This window comes from Schistocerca gregaria, chromosome 3 (assembly GCF_023897955.1).
Source record: "Schistocerca gregaria isolate iqSchGreg1 chromosome 3, iqSchGreg1.2, whole genome shotgun sequence".
In the NCBI taxonomy this organism is placed as follows: domain Eukaryota; kingdom Metazoa; phylum Arthropoda; class Insecta; order Orthoptera; family Acrididae; genus Schistocerca; species Schistocerca gregaria.
In genome coordinates, this window is record NC_064922.1 from 319,504,373 (window position 1) to 319,527,820 (window position 23,448).

At 43.8% G+C, this 23,448-nt stretch overlaps 1 protein-coding gene across 1 annotated transcript in view; it reads left to right on the forward strand.

Moving 5' to 3' along the window:
* LOC126354846 (uncharacterized) overlaps positions 1 to 23,448 on the forward strand; it is a 69,293-nt gene that overhangs the window by 17,482 nt on the left and 28,363 nt on the right. Inside the window, exon 2 of the mRNA XM_050004828.1 lies at positions 18,018 to 18,102. Within this exon, the coding sequence (XP_049860785.1) occupies positions 18,018 to 18,102 (85 nt within the window). The remainder of the gene's footprint in view (positions 1 to 18,017; positions 18,103 to 23,448) is intronic.

The following is a 23,448-nucleotide window of genomic DNA, read 5'->3' on the forward strand; positions in this document are numbered from 1 at the left end:
CATCACGCCCCATAAGAGTTTAAATATGGTCCAGGGTATTATATTCCATAGGGACCTTGTTTTGCAGTCTGATGAGCTGTGTGCCAATTGAGAGTGGCGAGGCATATATTGTGCCCGGTGCCTTCATCTTGGCCTTTGAGGGTGATACATTATCTGAGAAGGTCATAGTGATGATCTACCAATGTGACATCAAGCCCTATATCCCTCCCCCGATGCGGTGCTTTAAGTGCTGGAAGTTCAACCATATGTCTTCCCACTGTACTTCCAGCCTCACATGTTGGGATTGTGGACACCCATCACATCCCAATAGTCCATGTGCCCCACGTCCCAGCTGTGTCGACTGCGAAGAGCATCATTCATCTTGCTCACCAGACTGCAGGATCCTCCAGAAAGAGTGGAAAAGCATGGAATATAAGACCCTGGACCGACTGACTTACTCTGAGGCTAAGCAGAAATTTGAACGCCTCCATCCTGTTCACATGACTTCACTTTCGCCACCACTACCACTGTTCTAGTCCCATCAGCTCCACCTCCAACAATCGCCTCTCAGAGCCGGAATTCTACACGTGCCCCCTTGATTGGGGGCACTAGCCTCCCTGTTGCTCCCGCACCACCCACCTCAGGAGCAGCTCCCCCCCCCCCCCCCCCCCCCCCACTACCACCATTTCTAAGCCAGATAAGCATAAGTCTTCCTCGGCTTCTCTCGCTAAGAAGGGATCCCTTAAGTCACTCCCTTCCCAGGTTCCTACCCCAGCAGCATGACAGATAGCTGTTAGTGGCTCAAGACACCACAGGTCACTGGTCGTAGGGCTTCGTGCTCCTCTTCAGTCCCGGAGTCTGAATCAAAGAAGCCCTCCTAGCTAGGGCAGCCAAAGTAACGGTGCGAGAAATTGCAAATTGAAGACCTGTAGACCAAGGAAATTGTGGTGGCACACACTCCATCACTACCTACAAGCACTGTGTCTGAGGATGAGGTGGAGATTCTGGCATCCGCTGAGGACCTAGATCTCGATGGTCCCATAGGTACTCAGTCGGTGGCAGCAGGTGACCCAGTGGCATAATTTGCTCCTCGATCCCTTCACGCTTTTCTCGGCCATGGATAATGTCATCCTGCAGTGGAACTGCGGTGGTTTTTTCCATCTTGCTGAGCTCCGGCAACTTCTCAGCTTTCACCCTTTCCTCTGCATTGCTCTTCAGGAAACTTGGTTTCCAGCTATGCGAACCCCCGCCTTCCGTGGCTATCAGGGTTATTATAAGAACCGGGCAGCTTATGAGAGGGTATCTGGCGGCGTCTGCATCTACATCCTCCACTCTCTTTACAGCAAGTGTGTCCCTCTACAAACACCTTTAGAGGCTGTCGCTGTTCGGGTGTGGATGCCTCGGGCTGTTACTGTCTGCAGTCTCTATCTTCCACCGCATGGTGATGTCCCACAGCATGTCCTGGCTGTGCTGATAGACCAATTGCCACCACCTTTTCTGTTACTGGTCGACTTCAACGCCCATAACCCTCTGTGGGGTGGATTAGTGGCAACAGATCGAGGCAGCATCATTGAGCAAGTGCTGGCACAGCTCGATCTTTCTCTTTTAAATAATTGTGCCTTCACACAGTTCAGTGTGGTGCATGGCACGTATTTGTCCATCGACCTTTCAATCTGCAGCCCTAGCCTATTACCATCTGTCCAATGCAGTGTGCATGATGACTTGTGCGATAGTGACCACTTTCTGATCTTTCTGTCACTGCCACAGCGTCACTCTTCTGGGCGCCCCTGTAGACGGGCTATGAATAAAGCTGACTGGGACTTGTTCACCTCCATTGCCACTATTGAGCCTCTTTCCAATGATGACATTGATATGGTGGTTCACTCGGTCACCACTAGCATCATTACTGCCGCAGAATCTGCCATTCACTGTTCTTCTGGGTCCCCTTGGCAGTGGACTGTGCCTTGGTGGATGCTCGAGGTCACTGAGGTGATTAAAGATCGGAGGCGGCGCTTGAACGTCACAAGCGGCATCGCCTTTAAATGGCTCTGTGCGTGAGCCCGCCGTCTCATTCCCTGACGCAAGCAGGAGTGCTGGGAAAGGTATGTCTCCACCATTGGTCTCCGTACCTTTCCATCACAGGTTTGCACCAAGATTAGGCAACTCTATGGCTATCGGACCCCCGTACCTGCACTTCCGTTGAATTGAGCAGTCTGTACTGACCCTGACACAATTGAAAACCACTTGGCAGAGCATTTTTCTCAGAGTTCCACTTCTGCGAATTATCTGGTGGCCTTCCGCTCCCTAAAAGAGTGGTTGGAATGTCAGAGCCTTTCATTTCACATGCGCCAACCTGAATTATACAATGCTCCGTTAAGTGAGTGGGAATTCAAAAGTGCCCTAGCTGCTTGCCCTGATACGGCTCCCAGGCCAGATCACATCCACTGTCAGATGCTCAAACATCTCTCGGACTGCCAGCGATGCCTCTTAGACCTTTTCAATTTTATCTGCGTTGAGGGTGAGTTCCCGTCAGAATGGCAAGAAATCATCGTAATCCCCATGTTGAAACCTGACAAAAAAACCTCTAGAAGTGGACAGCTACTGCCCAATTAGCCTCACTGACGTTCTTTGCAAGTTGCTTGAATGCATAGTGAGGCGGAGGTTGAGTTGGCTACTTGATTCTCGGGGCCTTCTGGCTCTGTCTCAGGGTGGGTTCCGTAACTGCCGCTCTGCCTCCGCTAATCTGTTGTGCCTGGAGTCTGCCATTCGTAAGGCCTTGGCCTTTGCCCGCTATCAGCATCTGGTCACCGTCTTTTTTGACATGTGGAAAGCATATGATACGACATGGCGACATCACATCCTCTCTATGCTTCATGGTTGGGGTCTTTGGGGTCTGCTCCCGATTTTCATACATTTTCTGTTGCTTCATTCCTTGCGCGTGCAAGTTGCGGCCTGCCATAGTTCCTCCCGAGTTGAGGAGAATGGGGTACCGCAAGGATCTGTCTTAAGTGTCTGCCTCTTTTTAATTGCAATTAATGGGCTTGCTGCAGTGGTGGAAACGTCTGTCTCAACTTCCTTGTATCCTGACAACTTCTGCCTCCAGTATAGCTCCACTGGCATTGCAGCTGCTGAACGGTAGCTGCAGGGCACTATCTGCAAGGCTGTAGCGCATGGCTTCCAGATTTCAGTTGTCAAGACCTGCGTTATGCATTTCTGCCGGCATCTTGCTGTTGTCCCTGAGCCACGGCTGTATCTTGATAGCGAACCTCTTGCTGTGGTGGAGACACATCAGTTTTTGGGATTGGTTTTCAATACCCTGTTGGCCCATGTTCGGCAACTTTAACAAATGTGCTGGCGACATCTTAATGCTCTTTGTTGCTATAGTCACACCAGCTGGGGTGCTGATTGGTCTACCCTTCTATGACTGTATCAGGCATTAATTCAGTCCTGTCTAGATTATGGGAGCCTGGCTTACAGTTCAGCATCACCTTTCCCGTTCCGGTTGCTTGACCCCATCCTTCACAGCGGGATTCGACTCGCCACTGGAGCTTTCCGTACAAGCCCTGTCAACAGTATAGTTCAGGAGTCTGGTGCCCCTCCATTGCGGATCGGCCCCACCAACTACTTGCCGCTTATGCTGCACATGTTTGTAGCTTGCCCGGGCATCTTAACTACGTCTGCTGTTCCCCAACTCAGTCGTCCATCTTCCGGAATGGCGGCCCCGGTCAGGGTGTACGATTGCGCTCCGTGTCAGGCCTCTTTTCCAGTCTCCTCTATGTACACCCGCGTGGTGTGTGTCCCGCCCATGCCTTCATGCCTTCGAAGGATTCAGTCCCTTCTGAGGTCCTCCGCCGCCACTTTCTTTCAATACTTGCCGCACTTTGAGGATCTGACATGGTATATACTGACGGTTTGATGGTTGCTGGTTGCGTCAGTTATGCTCTTACTCTGGGGGTTCCTTATGAACAACGCTTGTTGCTGGCTGGCTGCAGTGTTTTCACTGCAGAACTTGTCGCCATCTCTCGCGCCCAAGAGCATATCTGCTCCTGCTCAGGTGAGTCATTCGTCATCTGTAGTGACTCCCTGAGTGGTTTACGAGCTGTCAACCGGTGTTTTCCTCGCTCTCGTCTGGCGATGGCTATCCAGTCGTTCATCCATACCCTTGCCCGTTGAGGCCGCTCCGTGATCTTTGTGTGGACCTTGGGTCATGTAGGCATCCCAGGAAATGAACGGGTTGACATGCTGGCCAAGCAGGCTGTCGGTGCACCAGCCTTGGAAATTGGCCTTTCGGAGAGTGACCTCAGGTCAGTTTTGCGGCAGAAGGTACTTGGCACCTGGGATGAAGAATCGCACACCCTGCCTTCACCCAACAAACTTCCGCCCGTCAAGGAGACAACTGGTGTGTGGCCGCTCCTCCTTGCGGGTCTCTTGCAAGGACTCCGTTGTCCTCTGCCGGCTGCGCATTGGCCACACCTGGATAACACACAGCTATTTATTGCACCGCGAGGACACATCTTTATGTTGCTGTGGGTTAGCTTTGACGGTGGTCCACATCTTGTTGAACTACCCGCTTGTAACTCCGCTCAGGCAGACATTTGCGCTGCCTGACATGCTTCCTGCACTTTTATTTGATAAGGTTACAATGACAGGTTTAGTTTTGAGTTTTATTTGTGCAGTGGTTTTTATCGCTTGATCTAAGTGTCTGTCCTTTTTTTGTGTTGAGTCTGGCCTTTGGTCTACGATTTTAAACTGGGTTTTTAGTGCGTTTCTTGGTGGTTGCCTTTTCCTTTTTTGTTTCTATGGTCGGCTAGCCACTGTCACACTCTGTGATTTTAATTCCTTTTGTCTGGTCTCTGTCTGAGTCTTTCTTGTCCTGTGTCGTTTCTTGTCATCTCCATTGTTTGTTTTTATTCTTTGTGGGTGTTTAAAGTTTGTGGAAAAAGGGACTGATGGCCCTAGTAGTCTGGTCCAATCAATCCCACAAACCAATCAACTTAATCTTCAGCATTTTCTGTAGCACCACATTTCAAAAGCTTCTATTCTCTTCTTGTCTAAACTATTTATTGTCCATGTTTCACTTCCATATAAATACCTTCAGAAACACTTTCCTTGCCATTGCCAGTCTACACTTTTTTTATGGCATCAGTTATTTTGCTCCCCAGATAGCAAAACTCCTTTACTACTTTTTAATTTGACTACCTTCCATTATCCTCGTTTTGCTTTTGTTGATTTTCATCTTATATCCTCCTTTCAAGACACTTTCCATTCCATTCAACTGCTCTTCCAGGTCTTTTGCTGTCTCAGAGAATTACAATGTCATTGGCAAACCACAAAGGTTATGTTTCTTCTCCATGAATTTTGATTCCTACTCCGAATTTTTCTTTTGTTTCCTTTACTGCTTGCCCAATATACAAATTGAGTAAGATCGGGGACAGGCTACAACCCTGTCTCACTCCCTTCCCAAACGCTGCTTCCCTTTCATGTCCCTCGACTCTTATAACTGCCATCTGGTTTCTGTACAAATTGTAAATAGCCTTTCGCTCCCTGTATTTTACCCCTGCCACCTTAAGAATTTGAAAGAGAGTATTCCAGTCAACATTGTCAAAAGCTTTCTCTAAGTCTAGAAATGTAGGTTTGCCTTTCCTTAATCTATTTTCTAAGATAAGTCGTAAGGTCAGTATTGCCTCACGTGTTCCAACATTTCTGCGGAATCCAAACTGATCTTCACCGAGGTCGGCTTCTACCAGTTTTTCCATTCGTCTGTAAAGAATTTGCGTTAGTATTTTGCAGCTGTGGCTTATGAAACTGATAGTTCGGTAATTTTCACAACTGTCAACACCTGCTTTCTTTGGGATTGGAATTATTATATTCTTCTTGAAGTCTGGGGGTATTTCATGTGTCTTATACATCTTGCTCACCAGATAGTAGAGTTTTGTCAGAACAGGCTTTCCCAAGTCTGTCAGTAGTTCTGATGGAATGTTGTCTACTCCCGGGGCTGTGTTTCGACTCAAGTCTGTCAAACTCTTCACGCAGTATCATATCTCCCATTTCATCTTCATCTACATCCTCTTCCATTTCCATAATATTATCCTCAAGTACATCGCTCTTGTATAGACCCTCTATATACTCCTTCCACCTTTATGCTTTCCCTTTTTTGCTTGGAACTGGGTTTAGATCTGAGCTCTTGATATTCACACAAGTGGTTCTCTTTTCTCCAAAGGTCTCTTTAATTTTCCTGTAGGCAGTATCTATCTTACCCCTAGTGAGATAAGCCTCTACATCCCTACATTTGTCCTCTAGCCATACCTGCTTAGCCATTTTGCACTTCATTTTTGAGACTTTTGTATTCCTTTTTGCCAGTTTCATTCACTGCATTTTTATATTTTCTCCTTTCATCAATTAAATTTCTTCTGTTACCCAAGTATTTCTACTAGCCCTCGTCTTTTTACCTACTTGACCCTCTGCTGCCTTCACTATTTCATCCCTCAAAGCTACCCATTCTTCTTCTGCTGTATTTCTTTCCCACATTCCTGTCAATTGTTGCCTTATGCTCTCCCTGAAACTCTGTACAACCTCTGGTTCTTTCAGTTTATCCAGGCCCCAGCTCCTTAAATTCCCATCTTTTTGCAGTTTCTTCAGTTTTAATTTACAGGTCATAACCAATAGATTGTGGTCAGAGTCCACATCTGCCCCTGGAAATGCCTTACAATTTAAAACCTGGTTCCTAAATCTCTGTCTTACCATTATATAATCTGTCTGAAACCTTTTCCAGTATCTCCAGGATTCTTCCATGTATACAACCTTCTTTCTTGATTCTTGAACCAAGTGTTAGCTACGATTAAGTTATGCCCTGTGCAAGATTCTACCAGGCAGCTACCTCTTTCATTCATTACCCCAATTCCATATTCCCCTACTACTTTTCCTTCGCTTCCTTTTCCCACTCTCGAATTCCAGTCATCCGTGACCATTAAGTTATTGTCTCCCTTCACTATCTGAATAATTTCTTTTATCTCATCATACATTTCATCAATCTCTTCATCATCTGCAGAGCTAGTTGGCATATAAACTTGTACTACTGTAGCAGGTGTGGACTTCGTGTCTATCTTGGCCAAAATAATGCATTCGCTATGCTGTTTGTAGTAGCTTATCCGCAGTCCAATTTTTTTTTATTCGTTATTAAACCTACTCCTTCTACCAGTTTTTCCATTCATCTGTAAAGAATTCGCTTTAGTATTTTGCAGCTGTGACTTATTAAACTGATAGTTCGGTAATTTTCACATCTGTCAACACCTGCTTTCTTTGGGATTGGAATTATTAAATTCTTCTAGAAGTCTGAGGGTATTTCGTCTGTCTCACCTATCATGCTCATCAGTTGGTAGAGTTTTGTCAGGGCTTGCTCTCCCAATGCTATCATTAATTCTAAAGGAATGTTGTCTAATCCCAGGGCCTTGTTTCGACTTAGGTCTTTCAGTGCTCTGTCAAACTCTTCACGCAGTATCATATCTCCCATTTCATCTTCATCTACATACTCTTCCATTTCTTTAACGTTGCCCTCAAGTACATCACCCTTGTATGGACCCTCTATATACTCCTTCCACCGTTTTGCTTTCCCTTCTTTGCTTAGAACTGGGTTTTCGTCTGATATCTTGATCTATCTTGCCCCTAGTGATATCAGGGTGTATGCGGCCCTGGACATCCGGGAAAAACCTGGGAATTTTTTCATCCTACCATTGTAACGTACGCGCTGCGGCCTGTCTTTCTCGTAGAGGTTTGTTTGAGCAGTTACCAGAAAGCGCCAGACAACAGGCTATACTGCGCATGCGCAGCTACGATGACGTAGGTGTGCTTGGTGCTTGCTCTGCTCATACGCTTTTCGTCGTATTTCTGGTGGGGCATCACGTGACCATGTGTAGCCGTGCCGCCCGTGTGATGTGTTGTTGAGAGGACATACTGAGTTGTACTTGGAGCAATTGTTTTATCATACCCCACACAGATAAAGGATGCATATAAGGAAGCAGCTCTTGGTAAAATATCATTTCAAAATTAGACTCCACAGCTCGAAGTACCATAAAATTTTGCTTTGGGGTGACTGACAGTTTTTTTTTTAATCCGTGCTCTGCAATATTGTTACATAGCATTTCCAACAGGTTTACATCTACACAACACTGCATAAAGCTACTAGGAATACAAATTACTTGCAACAAAAAAAGAGAGAGTTTCTTGTGTAGCTTACACCGGAATAAAGGACAATAAATTTCATGACTATTTCAAAATGTGAACAAATTAACATGGTTTTCTGTGAGGCAAAGAAACTGTACATCTGACAGTTTATATTCTACTCTAGGAATGAATGTGAAGCCATGTGGGGAGTTAGAACGATAAAACATGGTATGCTGCCAGTCAAAAATTTAGCATAGAATGGCATTCTATAAATTTAAGACGTAAACACAAATTAAGAAATAACTTCGGGCCCAGAGGAAGTACTAGACAAGTGCCTTGTGATTGAAAAACACTTTCACAGAAGGCAGATCTATAAAATTCTGTTACAGTTGTCATTATATTTGAAACAAAATATTTAGTTCAAAACTACTGACCAAATTTGCCTACTTAGCTTCAAGTCAATGTTTACGTATGTTCGTACGTATATAGCATTAAGAGATCTTACAGTGTCATAAAAGGAACAGGACATCAGAGACGACTCCAGCAGCATCGGAATTTCATAATCAATTCTAAAATGCTTCATTCCGCTCTAATTGCACATTTCTGTGTCCAGATGGACTCTGAAATACCTGATATTCAGCTTTTCATGTGGTTCTCGTGATACCAATTTCCTTGGAGGTCCAGTACTGTATTCTCATGTTTGGTTCTTTATTATGGTATAACGTCATTCGTCTCAGAAAATGAAAATTTGCACTTTAAATTGAACGAGGTTGAAAGTAGCCAATAGCGCGGAGTGAAACACTTCTTTTCAAGTAAACTAACTGCTTCAGCAGAAAAAAATTAAGTGAAGCAAATTTCTCTATAAAACAGACAGCAATAGTTTCATTAAGAAATTAATGGTTGATTGCTAATAACGTGGAAATAATATAAAATCAGAAAATTGAAACTACTAACTTATTTTGGTCTTTCGTGGTTATGAGAATGTATATTAATTCACTTCATGGCTCCCGGCCACAGAAATCTGTTTTGTTTTCATTTGACGTGGGAGCTGTAAACGAAAACACGAAACATATACACGGCTACGGGTCGCGTGGGGAAGGACCCACCACTATAACTCTGCTTGCTCTGCGCATGCGCGAATCTGGCAGCTTGGGCGCGCCGGGACAATTTTTCCGGGTAGCTTCTGGCTACTTGCTGCTACTGCTGGTACTCAACGCTCCAAGTAGCCAGAAGCGGAAGGAAGGCACTGCTCATACGCGAATTCAGTTCTGCGCATGCGCACGAGCCCGCTGGTAACTGCTCATACGAAGCTATCTATTTTGGAGTTTCGGAAGCTACCGTGCTGTAATTTGTGGAATTTGTGTATATACTTTCGCAATACGAAAATAAACTCTGTGCATATCGTCTCGCGTCAAACAACTTTCCAAATGCATTGTTCATCCTGGATTTCGTTTCCTAAAGTGCTGGGACATCCTCCGCCGGTATAAGACCTTTACGATTCAAAATACTGATAGTTTTTACAGCTCCGAGGGAAATTATACTGTTACTTAACACGGATGTATTTTCACCAGCTTTATATGTAATTTCATCCGGGAGAAATTGTGTTTTTAACCGGGAAATCCGGGAAATTTTTTTTTTTTCTTGTCCACGTAGGCACCCGTTATATGCCTCTACATCCTTACATTTGTCCTCTAGCCATACCTGCTTAGCCAATTTGCAGTTCCTGTCAACCTCATTTTTGTGACATTTGTATTCCGTTTTGCCTGCTTCATTTACTGCATTTTTATGTTTTCTCCTTTCATCAAATAAATTCAATATATCTTATGTTACCCAAGGATATCTACTAGCCCTCATCTTTTTACCTACTTGACCATTATATAATCTGTCTGAAACCTTCCAGTATCTCCAGGATTCTTCCTGATTCTTGAACCAAGTGTTAGCTATGATTAAGTTATGCCCTGTGCAAGATTCTACCAGGCAGCTACCTCTTTCATTCATTACCCCAATCCATATTCCCCTACTACTTTTCCTTCTCTTCCTTTTCCTACTATCGAATTCCAGTCATCCGTGACTTAAATTTTTGTTTCCCTTCACTATATGAGTAATTTCTTTTATCTCATCATACATTTCATCAATCTCTTCATCATCTGCAGAGCTAGTTGGCATATAAGCTTGTACTACTGTGGTAGGCGTGGGTTTCGTGCCTATCTTGGTCGCAATAATGAGTTCCCTATGCTGTTTGTAGTAGCTTACCCGCACTCCTATTTTTAATTCATTATTAAACCTACTCCTGCATTACCCCTATTTGATTTTGTATTTATAACCCTGCATTCACCTGACCAGAAGTCTTGTTCCTCCTGCCATTGAACTTCGCTAATTCCCACTGTATCTAACTTTAACCTGTCCATTTCCCTTTTTAAATGATCTAACCTAACAGATTAAGGTATCTGACACTCCACTTTCAGATCCGTAGAACGCCAGTTTTCTTTCACCTGATAATGACGTCCTCCTGAGCAGTCCCTGCCTGGAGATCTGAATGGGGGACTATTTTACCTCCAGAGTATTTTATGCAAGAGGAAGCCATCAACATTTAACCATACAATAAAGCTGCATGCCCTCGGGAAAAATTACGGCTGTAGTTTCCCCTTCCTTTCAGCCGTTTGCAGTACCAGCGCAGCGAGGCTGTTTTGGTTAGTGTTGCAAGGCCAGATCAATCAGTCATCCACACTGCTGCCCCTGCAACTACTGAAAAGGCTGCTGTCTCTCTTCAGGAATCACACGTTTGCCTGGCCTCTCAACAGATACCCCTTCATTGTGGTTGCACCTACAGTACGGCTATCTGTATTGCTGAGGCACGCCAGCCTCTCCACCAATGGCGAGGTTCAACTTGACTAGAAGAAGGAATCGGTTGGTAGAACAGATTCTGAGGCATCAAGGGATCACCAATTTAGTTTTGGAGGGCAGCATGGCGGGTAAAAATCGTAGAGGGAGACCAAGGCATGAATACACTAAGCAGATTGAGATGGATGTAGGCTGCAAAAGTTATTAGGAGATGAAGCAACTTGCACAGGATAGAGTAGCATGAAGAGCTGCATCAAACCACTCTCTGGACTGAAGACAACAATAGCCACCAACCCACGTGATCACACTTTTGACAAGTGTGGTACTGGCTCAAATACTGTTTGGAAATAAAAAAAAATACTGCAGGTACCTGACTGCCTTGACCCAAAGCTTTCAGTATGTCATGTGAGAATAGTGGAGTTGGGTTTCACATGATCAATGTTTTTGGAATCTATTCTGGTTGTCACTTAGAAGGCCATTCTGTTAAAGATACTACATTATGTTTGGCCTCAGAATATGGTCCAAGATTTACAACAAATCGATGTCAAGGATATTGAATGGTAGTTTTGTAGCTCACGTCTGCTACCCTTCTTGTAGACGGATGTGACCTGTTATTTTTTTTCCAAGAACTGGGCACAGTGTTTTGTTTGAGGGATCTACAATAGATTGTAGTTAGGAGAGGGGTGAACTTGCCCACAAATTAAGCTTAGATTGTGATAGGGATTTCATCAGGTCCTAGTTTTAATGATTTCAGCTGTTTCTCAACATCATCACTCACCCTAATAATGATTTCACTCATCTTTTCAATGGTATGAGGATTAAATTGGGGCAATTATCCTGTGTGTTCCTTTGTAAAGGAATACACAGAGTTGCCTGAGACTGCAGTCAAGTGTATGAGTTGTGTGTGTGTGTGTGTGTGTGTGTGTGTGTGTGTGTGTGTGTGTTTTTTATTGTTGATGAAGGCCTAAATGGCGGCCCCCGTGCGGGTCCAGGTATTAGAATAGGCCCGAGGTATTCCTGGCTGTCGGCCTTTGTGATTGTCCCCTGTAGTGTTTAACCTCCATTTTTCAAAATTTTCCTGAAGAGCGAGCCAATTGGGAAAGGGTGCCTTACATAGTGCACAGTGTCCATTATGCGCTGAGACCCCTCCCCCTCACATCCGTAGTCGACATGGATCTGCACTTCCGCTCATTCTCCAGCTGTTGCGTGAGGTCACCCTCGTGGGTGCGTTTTCCTCTACCTTCTGTGCAGTATCACTTTCTGACAATAATGGACTTCTTAGCTATTTTGCACCTGATATCCAGCATGGTAGCCAATCCGTTGTGTTGGGGCTGCTATGTACCATGTTGGTTGTAGCCCCCTGACCACACAGGCCTGATGCCTGCGGCGTTAACTCCCCGTGTATGGCAAGGAGTAGATGCCTGTCTCCCTGGGGCATCGGGACTCCCAGCAATGGCCGTCTACCAGGCGGCCTTTGCTACAGCTGGGTGACACCCGTCATGAGGGCCCCTGGTTGGAGTGGGTGGCATCAGGGTGGATGGCATGCCATGAAGTGTAGTACGTAATCTCTTGCTGGTTGTCAAATACCAGCAGTCTCTAAGCAATCGAGGTCTAACTTCAATGATAAGAAATATAACCCAAATGATTCCCCCCCTCCCCTCTCCATCCCCTCCCCCTCCCTGGCCACACCATGGGAGGAATGCCAGCCTGTGAAGTTTGTTCACCCTGGTACCTTGTATGTATGAGAGTTGATGGGGAATCTTTTATGTCAATTAAACCTCAGTTTTTTGTGGTGAATTTGGAGGAAAAGTTTTGGGAAGTGAAGGACTTGAACAAAATGTGGTCAGGGTCAGTCTTGACCAAAACAGCATCCTCTGCCCAGTCACGGGCACTACTCACCTGTGACAAGCTGGGGGATGTTTCTGTTTCCATTGCGCCCCATAAGACCTTAAATATGGTCCAGCGTGTCATATTTCACAGGCACCTCCTTTTGCAATCTGACGATGAGCTGCACACCAATTTAGAGTGGCAAAGTGTCCATTTCATCCAGCGTGTCCATCAGGTTCTGAGGTATAATCAGGTTGCCATCGGTGCCTTTATCTCGGCCTTAAAGGGTGACGCCTGTGACAAAGCTGACACCCACCAGTGGCTGAAGCAACCACAGGTAGGGCTTCATGGTCCTCTATCCCTGAGACTGAAATAGTGAAGCCCTCCCAGGCAGACAAACCTAAGGAGCAGCGAGAGAAACCTAAAAAGAAACAGACCGCTAAGAACCAAGGCACTGTGGTGGCACCCACACCACCACTACCTACAAGCTCTGTGTCTGAGGATGAGATGGAGATTCTGATGTCCACTGAGGACCTGGATCTCGCTGGGCCCTCAGACACAATGGATGTCAATCGCACAGGTACTCATGTTGTGGCGGCAGGTGACACTGAGGCATAGACTGCCTCATTGAGTGTTTCTTGCCTTCGCAGTCTCACGATCACGTAATGCTCCAGTGGAATTGTGGCAGTTTTTTCCACCACCTGGCTGAGCTATGGCAACTGTTAAGCTTTACACTTGCTTTCTGCATTGCCCTCCAGGAAACCTAGTTCCTGTCAATGCAGACCCCTGCCGTCTGCAGCTATAAGGGATATTACAGGAACAGTAGTGACTATTGAGTGACAGGTGGAGTTCACATCTATGTCCTGAACTCAGAATGTAGTGAACCTGTGCTCCCTTCCAACCCCCTCTTGAAATTGTGGCTGTCAGGATAAGGATGACACAGGAAATAACTGTCTGCAATGTCTTCCTCCAGATGTTGCAGTGCCCCTGAATGTATTGGCTGCACTGATTGATCAACTACCTAAACCTTTCCTACTACCTAAACCTTTTCTACTTTTGGGAGATTTTAACTGGCATAACCCCTTGTGGGGTGGTGCCATGCTTATTGGCCGAGGTAGGGATGTCAAAAAATTTACTGTCACAATTCGACCTCTGCCTCTTAAATACAGTTGCTCCCACACATTTCAGTGTGACACATGGAAAATATTCAGCCATTGATCTCTGTTTGCTGTCGTGGTATTCTCTCATCTATCCACTGGAGAGCACATGACTACCGGTGTGGTAGTGACCACTTCCCGATCTTCCTGTCACTCCTCTGGTGTCATGCTCATGGACACCTACCTAGATGGGCTTTAAACAAGGCAGGCTGGGAAGCCTTCACCTCTGTTGTCACCGCTGAATCTCTTTCGCATGGTGCAGTCGATGTTGTCATTGAGCAGCTCACTACGACGATTGTGTCTGCAGTGGAAAAGGTTATTCCTCATTCTTTAGGGTGCCCCCCGGCAAAAGACAGTCCCTTGGTAGTCGCCAGAAGTCTCTGAGGCAATTAAAGAGCGTCGGTGAGCTCTACAGCAACATAAGCGGCACCCTTCCCTAGAGCACGTAACAGCCTTTAAGTGGTTCTGTGCCTGCTTTCACCAGCTTATAAAACGACGGTAACAGGAGTGTTGGGAGAGGTACGTGTTGACCATTGGGGTGCCGTACGTCACCTTCCCGAGTTTGGATGAAGATAAGACGTCTTTTTGGGTACCAGATCCCAACAGGTGTCCCTGGCATTAACATCAATGGCATGTTTGCGCCGTGACAGGTTCCGTATCCCTGGATATGTTGCAGTTGTGGTTGTTGCCAGAACTGACTGCTACTGACTACTCGACTTCAATCTTTCAACAGGACAGGGCTCCACCTTACTGGAACGTAATAGTCCAAGCCTTTCTCGACCGAGAACTACCACATTGCTGGTTCGGGTACACTGCTCTATATTGAGGACACTATTCATGTACCATCCCAAATGCCAATGTTGCAGCAGGAACGGAAGGAACACATCACTGCCTCTGTGACAGATATTGGCAGAAACATGACGTGGACTTATTGCGCAGTACTGGCTTGCCATTTGGATGTGTGATGGGTAACCATGGGTCCACACATAGAACAGTTGTAGAATGTGCCAGGAACTCCCATCTGTGTATGTAACATACTAGTAAAAGCACAGTGCTTTCAAATCCAATAAATAATTTGGGCTAACCCTGTATAGTTTTAGTTGTAATATGTGCATAAATGCATTTGTTGAGTTTTAAGAGATGGGTGGTTATTTAAGTGCAGCAGCAATATTGCCCATGGTCAGTTTGTTGTAAAAGCTCATTGAGATAAGGCATATGTGGCACATCAGTCACTAAAAAAAAAAAGTCAGAAATTTTGTTGTGTGGCTGATATATGGAGTTAAGAAAATTTTGGCATGAAGTCATTGACCTAGAAAAATGTTTCGCAGTAGATTTTGTGAACTTCAATGCTGAACTTCAGCAGGGTGTTCAGGACTCAGTAAATAATATTTGGATGAGTTTACGGGTAAATCTTGCATTGCACTAACAGCATTTAAGAAAGTGTGAAATAAACATTTTTATTTGGTGAACAGTATGTACTGTGGTGAGAACAATTTTTTGCCAATTGTACCCTGCCTGAAATTAAGTCACTTATCAGGAAGTTAGCAAAACAGATCATATTGAATTGTGATACAAATTTGCACCGCTTTCACTCTAATCGCCCCCTCCTCCTTCCCCCTTGTAAATTGATATTCAGTGGTTGGTACATCCTTGTAGAAAACATAGTTGCCCCCTTATTCTCATGCATTACAAAGCAACTCACTCTGTTAAGAGTGAAAACATAGTCATCCCAATTTTGAGACTGATAAAGACTTACGTGAGGTGGACATCTATCATTCCATTTGCGTTAGGAGTGTTTTATGCAAGTGATTTGAGAGAATGCTGAACTGACAACTAATTAGTACTTAAGCGACTTCTATCTAAATCTTGGTTTATTCAAGTAGGTACTTCTCACTGTCTTTTCACACATGGAGGAAGACAGTCCTACTAGGAACTGTTCTGACTGTAACCCTTTTCCTAATAGCAGTTAATGGCCTTAGATGTAAAAAGACCCATCTACTCTATGATCACTGTTTTATTTGGAGGTGAACAGATTTGAGTTCAGAAACTGTCTACACACATGTATCATGCAAAGATGGCCACCAGGCTAGTCATTCACACACACTATCAGTGGTGAACAACACTCCCTACCACAAGAAAGTAGAATATTTACTGCAAAATTAGTAGCCATTACATGATCTCTTCAATACATCTACACTTGCTCACATGGACCGTTTCTAATTTGCAATGTTTCTTTGAGCAGTTTACAAGCTATAACTGACAGGTATTCCGGACAGTCACTGATATTGTCCATGCAAGACCTTTCTGAGCTGCTCTTGACCGTACCCACATTCGAATAATAAGAAAAACTTGCAGATCATTTAACTGAAGAGCTCCTAAATAAGTTTCTCTGAAATTAAACTATTTATGGGCTTCATTATTCGAACAGCTCTCAGAGTGTCATGGAGTGAACGTTATGCCTTGGCTGCCACCAGCAAACTACATATAATAAAAGATTCCAAAACTGCATAGTTGTCTTTGTGTTAATGTCCTGCTGAGAGTGTATAATTCTTTGCCAAGTTTGCATTAGTCACACTGGAATGAGCCATGAATACATTCTTAGACAAATTGCAGTTGTGGTGCACATTTTCGTAGTATACCCCACTTTTACCACATTAAGGTGAACCCTGAAGCTAACCAACTTAGTACATTCAGTTTTAGCCAGTGACTGCCAAGCACCAAGCTTGTATAAGTTTGTCTGAATGTCACCCACTGTAACTAGGCTGCCTTTTGGCGGGAGTAGCTAGTCACGTTCCATTGCAGTTCGTCACAGACGATCCCTGCTTGTTGGCCTGACCTTTTAACTTGTAATTCATTTATGTTGTTTCTACATTCCTTGTCATTTTAATCCATGAGTGTTATGTTGCTTCCTTCTATCATTTCATTTTATTGGATTGACTATTATACTAGGCTTATACAATGATGGGAAGGGAATTGCAGGCCAGACACAAAAGGTGTGCCTCTAGCCACATAACCAGCTGTGAGGAGTAGCCAACAGCTGTTTTCAGCTAGCATCCCCCCCCCCCCCCCCCCACCACACACACACACACACACACACACACACACACACACTGGAAATTATTTTTTTTAATGCTTGGCTTTATCCTTCCCTTTTTCTACTTTTTTTTCCATCCCAGATAACACATGAAGGACTAATTTTGGCTTCTCATCTCATACCTTTTAAGGAATTTTGTTTGCTTGATGCCAATATATGAAGGGCAGCATGAATGACCATACCTTTGTTCAACCCATGGGGGAGTATCACAGAGATGCTGAAGACACTAAACTGTCAGACATGAAGAGAGAAATAAACTATCACATGGAAGCCTCTTAATGAAGTTTCAAAAACCAGCTTTAAATGATGACTCTAGAAATGTACTACAACCCCCTCCATATCACTCACACAGGGTTCTTGAGGACAAGATTAGAATGATTACAGAAAGCATGGAGACAATCAAACGAACATTGTTCTCACACTTCATACGTGGAATGGGAAGATATCCTAAGTGTTACAATGGGGTATACCATCTGCCATGCACTTCTTGGCTTCATAGTAGTTTGTAGAGTATAGATGTAGATGTATATGCAGGATGAAGGGACAAATGCTACACATGGTTTACTTCTTAAACAAAGAAATCCAGTTGATTACTTGGAAAAACTGGGCTTAAAACACTAACTATGAAAGACGGACTTGCACACCAGTGATAAAGGTAATTTGCAATTTATGAATGACATATACATTCTGTGTGGTAACCTGTGTTCTGTGGAATGTGTTCCTTAATTATTTTGTTCATGAGTACTAGAAGATGTAAGAAAGATCAACACTTACAGAAGTTCAGAAATATGCAACAACTGCTATCTTTGCTTGAGCTTCGTGAAGCCTCACCTGGTGTTTCATTAATTGTGAACTTCTCTTGATCTAGGTGATGTTTATTGATTTCTTCTATGTTTACAATTTCTTCCTTAAAATAGTAATTTCTAATACAGATTAGTCACTGTCTTTTATTGTTACAGCCAAATCAAACAAGAATGGGTCGAGATATTGCCATTTCATGGCCAGAAATAATCCGGTGGGCTAAGAAACAGAGTTCAACTGCATGTAAGTAAATATTAAAGTAGATTTTTGCAAAATGCGAAGCAATAAAATTCCCAGTAGCAATAAACTTCTTTTAGCATCAGTTACTTAGAAGTCATACTCTCCAAATACATTGTCATTAATTTACAAGTTCAGTTATACACAGAAAATGTTGTTGTAGCCATGAAAATAAAACTAAATGAGAATAAAAAAGAATTAAGGCACAGCCTAGGCAGTAAATGACATTTTTATGTATTTTTCTAATGAAAACAATTTATTTAAGAATACATTTTATCTTGATATGATGTCATAGAAATTTTTGATTGCAGTTGTTTTGTGAGTAAAAGATTTGTCTTGCAGTTGCTAATATGATATTTTAAATTGCAATACACATATTTTTAAAATTATAGTCTGTAAATCTTCATACATTCGACAGTCATCAACATTTTATTGAAGTAGTCACCAGAATGAGATTTACTTGAAAAGTAAGTAGTGACTTACATTAGTTGTAGATTTCTTGTCCATCATGTCTTTCCTCAAGATGATTAAATTAGAATGGTCCACATTTGGACATGATTTACCGTATTTGGAATAAAACTCTTACACTTAATAAAACATAGCATATTAATACAATGCTCAGGACAACCACATACTAGTCTTCCCCGTGTCCTCCTTCTTAGTAAAATCTATCGTTGCATAGCCTCTGTCACCTCTGCAATCATCACCAGTCTTTTCTACAGAAAAATTGTGCTTTAGTTGTGTAGACGCTTATGCACTGAAATGTTCCATTATTGTGTTGGTGGGGGGTTTTCTGTCATTTATCAGTTACTGTAAATCTTTATGGAGGTATTGACTCACCACCAGAATGTGACCATGTTGGTATATACACTTGGAATATTCCTTTAAATAGTTTTTGTTGATTTAAAAAAAAATCTTGCTGTTCTGGGGTTCCTTCATTATCTGTGATACTGTTTTAAATACAGATACGTTAGGAGTAAAATAGAGTACTCACCGAATAGCAGAAGCAGTGGTTGACAGGAACACACACACACACACACACACACACACACACACACACACACACACACACACAATCACCAAAAAGAAAACCTTACTAGCTATTGGAGTAATACTTTCTTGATCTCAAGTAGAAATACACAAAGAGAATACATACATGCTATTAGTCACATGTGCCCTTCTCCGCCCCCCCGCCCCCCCCCCCCCCCACACAAAAGCCCCTACATGTCCCCGACTGGAGATGCAGTGTCACCGGGTGGCTAGCAGCTCAAGAGGAAGGCAGCCAGTCTGCTGGTTAAGAATGCAGGGAGGAGGGGTGGCAAGTACATGGGCTAAGCATAATGATTTACTGTTGTTGTAAGTGATGGGAAACGGCACACACTGAAGGTGATGTGGGTACATGAATTGGAAGAGCATGATAGGACAGAGGGAGGGGAAATGGCTAAGTGGGGTTATTATGATAGTTGGTTACTGGAGATTGAGGCCAGAACAATTATGGGAGCAAAGGATGTGTTCCAAGAATAATTCTTATCTTTGTAGTTGAGAGAAGCCAGTGGTGGAGGGAAGAGTCCAGATGGCTCCAGCTGTGAAGCAGGCATTGAAATTGAGCATGTTATGGTCAGCTGCGCATTGAGCTACAGGGTGGTCAGCTTTGTTGTTGGCAACAGTTTGACAGTAGCCATCCTGATGAACAGCTCTTCGGTAGTCATACTGACATAATAATCTGTGCAGTGTATCCAGAAGAGTTGGTATGTAACATGGCTGTTGTCACAAGTGGTCCAGACTCTTATGGGGCTGGATTAGCTGTGATAGGACTGGACTAGGTGATGGGTGGGTGGAATGGGTAAGTCTTGCACCTTGGTCTTCTACGGGGATAGGGATGAACTAGGACATTGTGTGGGTTTGGTGGGTGATGAAACACCTCTGTAAGGAGGGTGAGAATATTCTTGGATAGGATCTCTCACTTCAGGACATGATGAGAAATAATCAAAGCGCTGGTGGAGAATATGGTTCAGTTGTTCCCGTCTGGAGTGATATTGGGTGATGAGGGAGGTGCCCCATTACAGCTGATGCTTAGGGGAGGTGGGAAGATTGGGGGTGTGTTGGGCTATGACACAAAAAATCTGTATGTGTTGTAGATTTGAGAGGTAGTCCCTGCCTGTGAAGGTCCTCATGTGACCTTCAGTGTACTGGGCAAGAAGTTCTTGCCACTGTAGGTACACCAGCTGCAGGTGGCCATGCTGTGTGGGAGGGAGTTTTTGATGTGGAAGGATTGGCAGCTGTCAAAATGTAGTTGCTGTTGATGGTTAGTGGTTTTAATGTGAACAGAGATGTGGATGGAGCCATCACAGGTGGAGGTCAAGATTGAAGGTGCTGGAACTTTCAGTGGAAGAGAGTCAGATAAACCGGATGAGAGAGAAGGTTTTAACGTTGAGGTTTTGAAGGAATGAGGATAGGGTGTCTTCGACCTGAGTCCATAACATGAAGTTATTGTCAGTGAACCTAAACTAAACTGAAGATATTTGCCATAGTGACCCCATCCCAGAAGTCCAACATCTCCTACAACCCCTACTGAAATCCACAGGCCCTTCCCTGAACCTCTATCTCAAGTCCATCTCCCTCCTCACTCCAGTGGCACCTCACACACCCACCTTCTACATGCTCCCCAAAATCCATAAACCCGGCATTCCTGGATGCCCCATTGTAGCTTTCTATTGTGCTCCTACCCTAGGAATTTTCACTCTTGTTGATAAACACCTCCAACCAATTGTCCAAAACCTAGCCTTCCCACATCAAAAATACTAAACACTTCCTTCACCAACTGTCCCTCATCCCCACCCCTCCTGGATCCCTATTTGTCACTCTTGATGCCATTTCCCTACACAATGGCATTCCACATGTGTATGGCCTTGTCACTGTCGAAACTATCTTTCCCAATGTCCTTCAGATTCCAAACTCACTACCTCATTCCTTATATGCCTTACTAACAATATCCTGACACCCAACTACTTTTCCTTTGAAGGGAAGTTATACAAACAAATGCACAGCCCAGCCGTTGGCACATGTATGGCACCCTCTAATGCCAACTCATTTATGGACCATCTGGAGAAAACCTTTCTGGACTCCCAAAACTCCCAGCCTCTAGTATGTCTCAGATTCATTGATGATATCTTCATGATTAGGACTCAAGACAAAGACACCCTTATCCAGGTTCTTCACAACCTTCTCTCCCATCTGCTTTGCCTGGTCCTCCTCCATCCAACGTGCCAACTTTCTGGACATTGACTTCCATGTCTTTGATGGTTTCATCCTCACTTCTCTCCCATTAAATACAATAACCAACAACAGTACTTCCATTTCAACAACTGCCTTCATCTATTTCAACAGCTGCCTTCCCTTCAACAACAAAAAATTCGTCCCATAATCCCATACAGCCTGGTCACCTGTGGACTACATATCTACAGTGACGAGAACTCGCTTGCCCAGTATACTGCACCAACACATAGGGTATAACCAAACCATTCCCCTGTCAGGGCTTTCTATATCATCATTCCCTAAAATGAGGGACACCCTACCCAAGGCCCTTCCCACCCCTCCTAAAGTGGTGTTTTATCAACCACCCAGCTCTTGCGTCATCCTAGTCCATCACTATGCCATTCCCACTCCTAACTGCATTCCACAGAGATCATATGCCTGGGGAAGACTTAGATGCAAGACCTACAGAATCCCCCCACCCAGCACTTCCTACTCTAGTCCTGTTACAGTGCTATCCAACCCAATCAGAAAACAACTGTGTCATATACAATCTCTGCTGCAGACACTGCACAGGTCAATGTTACTACCAACCAGCTGTCCACCAGGATGAATGGCAAAAAAAAAAAAAAAAAAAAAAAAAAAAAGAAACACAGTTGCTAGGAACAAATTTGACCACCCAGTGGCAGAACATGCAGCTGAGCACATCGAAGAGGAATAATGTGGTATGTGACCTAAGCAAAGCACCGATTGCATTCCTGTTGACAAACTAATAAGGAAGCTGGAGTGTTATGGGGAGTGTGGGAGCACATTAACTGTGATGCATTCTTATTTAAGTAACAGAAAACGGAGTATGGATGTAGATGTATAGGTCGAACGAGTGTTTTGTAAGCCACCTCCTTTGTTGATGGACTACATTTTCTAAGGACTCTCCCAATGGATTTCAACCTGGTACCCACCTTACCAATAATTAATTTTATATGATCATTACATTTCAAATCGTTCCGCACGCATACTCCCAGATATTTAACAGAAGTAACTGCTACCAGTGTTTGTTCCGCATCATATAATCATACAATAAAGGATCCTTCTTTCTATGTATTCGCAATACATTACATTTGTCTGTGTTAAGGGTCAGTTGCCACTCCCTACACCAAGTGCCTCTCCGCTGCAGATCTTCCTGCATTTCGTTACAATTTTCTAATGCTGCAACTTCTCTGTATACTACAGCATCATCCGCGAAAAGCCGCAAGGAACTTCCGACACTATCTACTAGGTCATTTATATATATTGTGAAAAGCAATGGTCCCATAAACTCCCCTGTGGCACGCCAGAGGTTACTTTACCGTCTGTAGATGTCTCTCCATTGATAACAACATGCTGTGTTCTGTTTGCTAAAAACTCTTCAATCCAGCCACACAGCTGGTCTGATATTCCGTAGGCTCTTACTTTGTTTATCTGGCGACAGTGCGGAACTGTATCAAACGCCTTCCGGAAGTCTAGGAAAATAGCATCTATCTGGGAGCCTGTATCTAATAATTTCTGGGTCTCATGAACAAATAAAGCGAGTTGGGCCTCACACGATCGCTGTTTCCAGAATCCATGTTGATTCCTACAGATTAGATTCTGGTTTTCCAAAAACAACATGATACTCGAGCAAAAAACATGTTCTAAAATTCTACAACAGATCGACGTCAGAAACATAAATTCCTCCTTAATGGAAATCAGCAAAGGTGTTCCACAAGGATCTACTCGTGGACACTACTTCTTCATTGCAGCACTCAACAGTTTACCTAATAACATAGAGCATTCTGTCATGTTATGTAGATGAAACAACACTACTTACCACACACCAGGAAAATCTCACAACTGAATAGGATAACAAAAGAAACTCTTGATAAAGCCTTGGACTGGTTTGCAGCTACTAAACTCCTTTGTAATTGCAATAAAACCCAACAACACATAATGGGAATGTCTAATGAAATAGAAAATAAGTCAGTGAAACTTTTGTGCATTTACATTGACTCCAGACTCCACTGGAAGGATCATATCAATCACGAATGTGAAAAAATATCTAGGGTATCATACCTGATTTTGAAG